Source organism: Pygocentrus nattereri, chromosome 13, assembly GCF_015220715.1.
Source record: "Pygocentrus nattereri isolate fPygNat1 chromosome 13, fPygNat1.pri, whole genome shotgun sequence".
Taxonomy (NCBI): domain Eukaryota; kingdom Metazoa; phylum Chordata; class Actinopteri; order Characiformes; family Serrasalmidae; genus Pygocentrus; species Pygocentrus nattereri.
In genome coordinates this window covers 37,533,514-37,540,115 of record NC_051223.1, presented here as the reverse complement: position 1 = coordinate 37,540,115, position 6,602 = coordinate 37,533,514, and the positions used below count along the sequence as shown (strand labels likewise).

Here is a 6,602-nt window from a genome sequence, read left to right as displayed (position 1 = left end):
ATGTAGGATGGCTTTTTGACCTTAACATTACTCAGAGGCTGCAGATCTCCCACACTGTAGCTAGTCCAGTACAAGCTTGTCCACTTGTTGGGAAAGGAAGGCAGCAGATCCTTTCCACAAGACTGCTTCGATGTGTCAAATCAATGTGTCGTTTTAAATTCGAGTCCACATTTGGGTGTTCATAAAACTGCTTCAAACGCTCAAACGAACCACTTCTACGAACCAGTTACGCCTCTACCGCTAACGCCAGACATTTGGCTGTGATTATGGAAGCGTCTCGCGGCGTAACACCGTTACCAAGCATCTAAAGTGGACTGTCCAAACAAAAGTGTTACCGAAAAGTACCAGTGAAAAAGCTGTGCTCGTTAACTGCAGTAAAAATAAAAATAAACTGTCATGTTCACTGCAAAAGTAGCTTAAACTGAATCACAACATTTAACTTTTTTGTTTTTTCGGTGTATGAATGAAAGTTAAGAGTGAATCCCTTCTCTTTCCGGCCGTCTCCAAGAAAAGCTGGAGCTGAGCCGTGCCGAGCTGACAGCACATGACTGAGGTGCCCTTGAGCAAGACACCTAACCCCCAACTGCTCACTGGGCTCTGCGGATAGGGCTGCCCACCGCTCCGGGCAAGTGTGCTCACTGCCCCCTAGCGTGTGTGTGTTCACTAGTGTGTATGTGGTGTTTCACATGACGGATGGGTTAATTGCGGAGGTGAAATTTCCCCGTTGTGGGACTAATAAGGGCCACTTAATCACTTAATTAATAACCCTGGTAGATGCAGGTACCAAAACATTTTGGCAAGTAAAAGCATCTCAATGTAGGCAAATGTATATTTTTGTTTTATTCCTAGTTTAATCTTATTTTGTTTATGCACCGTTAGGATTGCTGCCCAACTTTGTTGTACTCTGTAGGTACAAGGTACAAGTGTCTTGAACCATCTTGAACCAATATAAGTGATTTTGCTGCATATACATGACTGCACAAAAGCCAGAGACCACCCTTTCAGTGACAGGAGAAAAGCAGAAAACTCACGTAAGAAGTTTAATATCAAATGCTTCTATCCTTTTCAGGAGACTTTGAGTTTTAAAGAAATCTGCAGGGATATTTTTCCACCCCTCCAAACCTCAGTCTTACAAGTTGGTTGGATTTTCTGCTTCTTATCCAAGTAATCAAACCCATCCAGTGGTGCTGAGGTCTGGACTCTGGGCTGGTCAGTCCACTGTTCAGCTTCTTTGTTTGATGTGTCCGTCTCCTTTTCTCAGTGAGGTTCTTCTTGATCAGCTACACCTCCTTTCAGACCCACAGCGCTGAGTGGTCATCTCACAGTGGAAGGATGGACAGAAACACCTGTGGATGTTTTCAGATCTGAAGCAGCTTGATCTCTCTCTCAAAGACGAAAGCTTTCAGTGCTGTTTATCTGACGGGGGCAGTTTTGGTGTCTACCAGGTCTTCCAGGTGGTTGTTAGGAGGCCTGTTTTCTCAGTAGCTTTAAATAATTAGTTTAAATGTTTTTTACTTTACTCTGACTCTTTTCTTCGTGATGCTAGAGGATTATTTTATCTAATCTCCTCAGAAATATCACCTAACAATGAATCGGCATTTCTAACTATACATTACATGACAAACAAATTAAACGGTCTCTGACTTTTGCACAATCCTGTATATTGCTTGTCTGATTATGAGGTGTTATTACAATGGTATAAGACCATTCAAGGCATGTTTACTCATTTGGCTTGGTTCTAGAAAAAGCTTTTAATCAATATAGAACCTTATACGGTGCAGAGGTTCTTTAAACTTTCAAGCTCACGTCTTGAGAAAGGTTCTGCAGAAGTGGTTCTTCTACAGCGTCACTCCAAAGAACCGTTTCTGGCAGCTTTGTTTGTAAAACAGTGTAAAAATAGCACGAGTCATCTGACAACGTTCCAATAACAGTCTCATAATGACCAGATCGTTGTGATGCCTTCTCTTGCCAAACTATCATTTTTGGCAGTGCATGCTATTCTAAGTGTGGGAGAGGGTCTATAAGGAGCCCGTATGTGAGACAGTTGGAAGTAAATGAATAATTAAAGAGTTAAACTAAGAGATCTCTCAGTTTACTGCGTCTCAGCTTTCAACCAGATTATGTAACCAAAGCTGGCTTCTGCACACAAACGTGTTGTTCATGCCAGGCAGGAGGACGGCCCTTCTGGAGGCTTTTCACATCAAGCTGGCTTAATTACTTAGTTAAAGTGAGTTAAAGGAAGTCAAACAGTTGAGGTAAGAGGTCCCTTGGTCACCACTTTCTTTCCAGCGCAGGGCCTTTAAGTGCACAACTGAAAATCCACATATCGCTGCTGTGGGACGAAAACCTTGCATCTCCATTTTTGACGTTTTTTTAGTTTTTAACACAGTTTGAAAATGCCTGTTGTCCTTGACATTGTGCGTAAATTTCAGGGTGAATGGACCAAAGAAACAGCCCAAAACTACTTGGACAAAAAGTCTGGTTCCATTGACTTACATTAAAAGTAAAGTAGGTTTTTTCCTTCTCCTGTAAAGTTACTATTTTGAAGGTTTTGATCCGACAACAGTCATATTAAGCAACTGTGTAAACACTGTTTTCCATGCAGCTTAAAGGGGATCATGACAAAAGAAAGCAAATCTACTCACCCCCCATTTAAATAACCAGCTTTACCTCTGTTTTTGTCTTTCTTCTCACCTCTGGGAACTGTTCAGGCTACAGCTTGACCATTCACTAGCACACAACGTGAAGAGTAACTAGGACCATTTACTCAATTCCTTGTACTTAAGTACAGTGTTGGTAGGTTTCATCGTTTTCAGAGTGTATCCAAGCGGCAGTCTGCGTTCGTTTCTACTCCAGAAACAAGTCCTGATTTCTTTCCTTATGAAACTGGCTGAACGATTCTGGCAAAATATCTAACTGTGATTTCAGTGACCAATATTGTGATTACGATTTAAATCGCAATTGTCTATAAATGAGGTATAAAACAAGGTATGGACCAGCGTATATTTTTTTCTGGCTTGAGACTTGAACTGTTAACACAGTGATGTCACAGCAGTTCACAAGCTCCATGTCATTAGGTTAAATTTCCCCACTTAAAACTTGCATCGTATCAACGTTGTTGACATTAAACTGTAAGACTATAATAAAAACTGCACTTTTCCTTCTTGTGATTTTGATATAAATCCCATTAATCTTTCGGCCATACTTATGAACGTCGAGCAGAAATGAAAGCAGACTATGGCTTGAATACTCAGAGTCCTTCGCTCATCACTTAGAATGCTTCACTGAGGCCTACGCCTCTCAGTTTGGAGCATCTTATCAGTATCCTATACCAATAGAAGACTTTTAGGGCCACTGTTAATAGAAATGAAAATAGTAGTAAATATTAAAATAATAAATAATAAAGTCAGAATATTTTGAGAAAAAAGTCATTTGTACTCAAGTACATTCATAAGGAAAGAAATAAGTCAAAATATTTATTGTCAACATATTACGACTTTTGTCTCAAAATATTATGACTTTACTCCTGAAATACTATGACTTTATTCTCAAAACTGTACAACTTTTTTCTAAAATATTGAAATATTATGCCTTTATTACTCAAAATATTACAACTTTATTCTCGAAATATTTCAACTTTATTCCACAAATATTACAACTTTATTCTCAAAATATTACAACTTTTTCTCAAAATATTTCAACTTTATTCCCCAAATATGACAACTTTGTTCTCAAAATATTTCAACATAATTCCTGAAATATTATGACTTTATTCTCAAAATATTGTGACTTTATTCTTGAAATATTTCAACTTTATTCCCGAAATATTACGGCTTTATTCTCAAAATATTACAACTTTATACTCAAAATATTTCAACTTTATTCCCCGAATATTACAACTTTACTCTCAAAATATTTCAACTTTATTCCCGAAATATTACAACTTTATTCTCAAAATATTTCAACTTAATTCCTGAAATATTATGACTTTATTCTTAAAATATTTCAACTTAATTCCTGAAATACTATGACTTTATTCTCAAAATATTACAACTTTATTCTCAAAATATTTCAACTTTATACTCAAAATATTTCAACTTCATTCTCAAAATATTTCAACTTTATTCCTGAAATATTATGACTTTATTCTCAAAATATTTCAACTTTTTTCTCAAAATATTTCAACTTAATTCCTGAAATATTACAACTTTATTCTCAAAATATTACAACTTTATTCTCAAAATATTTCAACTTTATTCCCCAAATATTTCAAGTTTATTCTCAAAATATTACAACTTTTTTCTCAAAATATTTCAACTTTATTCTCAAAATATTTCAACATAATTCCTGAAATATTATGACTTTATTCTCAAAATATTACAACTTTATTCTTGAAATATTTCAACTTTATTCTCAAAATATTTCAACTTAATTCCTGAAATATTACAACTTTATTACCCGAAACATTACGACTTTATTCTCAAAATATTTCAAGTTTATTCCCGAAATGTTACAACTTTATTCTTGAAATATTTCAACTTTATTCTCAAAATATTACAACTTAATTCCTGAAATATTATGACTTTATTCTCAAAATATTATGACTTTATTCCTGAAATATTACGACTTTATTCTCAAAATATTACAACTTTATTCTCGAAATATTTCAACTTTATTCCCCAAATATTACAACTTTATTCTCAAAATATTACAACTTTTTTCTCAAAATATTTCAACTTTATTCCCGAAATATGACAACTTTATTCTCAAAATATTTCAACTTAATTCCTGAAATATTATGACTTTATTCCCCAAATATTTCAACTTTATTCTCAAAATATTACAACTTTTTTCTCAAAATATTTCAACTTTATTCTCAAAATATTTCAACTTTATTCCTGAAATATTATGACTTTATTCTCAAAACTGTACAACTTTATTCTCAAAATATTTCAACTTTATTCCCCAAATATTTCAACTTTATTCTCAAAATATTACAACTTTATTCTCAAAATATTACAACTTTTTTCTCAAAATATTTCAACTTTATTCTCAAAATATTTCAACTTAATTCCTGAAATATTATGACTTTATTCTCAAAATATTACAACTTTGTTCTCAAAATATTTCAACTTAATTCCTGAAATATTACAACTTTATTACCCGAAACATTACGACTTTATTCTCAAAATATTTCAAGTTTATTCCCGAAATGTTACAACTTTATTCTTGAAATATTTCAACTTTATTCTCAAAATATTACAACTTAATTCCTGAAATATTCTGACTTTATTCTCAAAATATTATGACTTTATTCCTGAAATATTACGACTTTATTCATGAAATATTACAACTTTATTCTCAAAGTCTACTATTTTTATTTGTATTAACAGTGGCCCTAAGCCCCCATGGTAGATGGAAGCTGTACGTACTGAGAAGCTCCACCGTGGTTCTATAAGAAGAGTCTCTGAATGTCTGAGCTTGTGGAGCTCATACCGTGTCTCTCATGCTTGTTGGTCACTTTCACTTCACCAGTTCATTATTAGTCCATCAGTAATTAGCAGTAGTGGAGGACGGCCTGGCTACTGAAAGGTCACCAAAGTCACTGAATGTGTTAGAACATACTTCGGCATCACCTTCCCACTTTGAGGAGACCTTAACTCGAGTTCCTTCACTCTTATAAAAGAGTTCTTTAGTGAAAGGGATGGCTCTATCGAGAACCCTGAGTTCTACAATCATCTGCAGGCTTAAACGGTTCCTCGCCTGGCGAAGTGGTTCTTCAGACTGATGGAGCCTGTTTCATACATAACCACACACAACACATTCTCCACCAATCTGAGGAACCATCTCACCATGCAAAGAGCCATGTGAGCATCTAGTTCTACATTAGAACTCATTTCCAAGCCTGAGGAACCCCTAAAGAACCACCTTTTTAAAGAATGAAGCTGAATGTTCTTCAGCTTGAGCTGCTGGAGTCGTTATATCGGCGCAACAACACTCTTCCAAGAGGAGAAAAGTCATAAGATACGCTCTTCTGAACGACTGACACGAACCGAGAAGAAGGGGAGAAGGTATCAGGGAAGAAGAGCAGCGCCTCACCGTTGAGTTTAGGGTCTGTTTTCCTGCGGCTCCTGTCTTTTCCTCGGAGCCTGGAGAAGGTGCGCTTCAGCAGGGGCTCAGCCATGACTGCGACCCCGGATCCCCGGGGTTTATTCCGTTTACTCTGTCCTCGGTCCGGCCCTTCCAGCTGTCTGTCCCCCTCAGAATGAGAAAAACCCCCCAAACCCTCGAAACGCCTCCTTAAACGGTGCCCTGCGTGTCTCCTCCGTGAGCGCCAGCCAGCACGTCCATCCCAGCGCCGCTCTGCGCTCGGCTATGGCCAGCTTTCACAGGAAACAAATTCCATGGATTCTTTCCCAAACTGTTTTTTTTTTCAGCGCTGCCTCTGACGGGGGAAATTCCCAAGTACTTATGGGAAATGAAGTCCCGGTTAGTTATTAGCTGTAGGCGGTTTCGTGGCAAAGAGGGTGATTTGCAGAGGCTGGGGGCCAAAACGGGAGCAAAGTAGCCCTCTACTCGTCCAGTCCTCCGTTCCACCTTAA

General features: G+C 36.9%; 1 protein-coding gene across 1 annotated transcript in view; it reads right to left on the bottom strand.

The window, feature by feature from the left end:
* LOC108442022 (rho GTPase-activating protein SYDE2) overlaps window positions 1-6,602 on the bottom strand; it is a 50,069-nt gene extending 43,467 nt beyond the window's left edge. Inside the window, exon 1 of the mRNA XM_017721852.2 lies at window positions 6,100-6,602. Within this exon, the coding sequence (XP_017577341.1) occupies window positions 6,100-6,184 (85 nt within the window). The 5' untranslated portion in view covers window positions 6,185-6,602. The remainder of the gene's footprint in view (window positions 1-6,099) is intronic.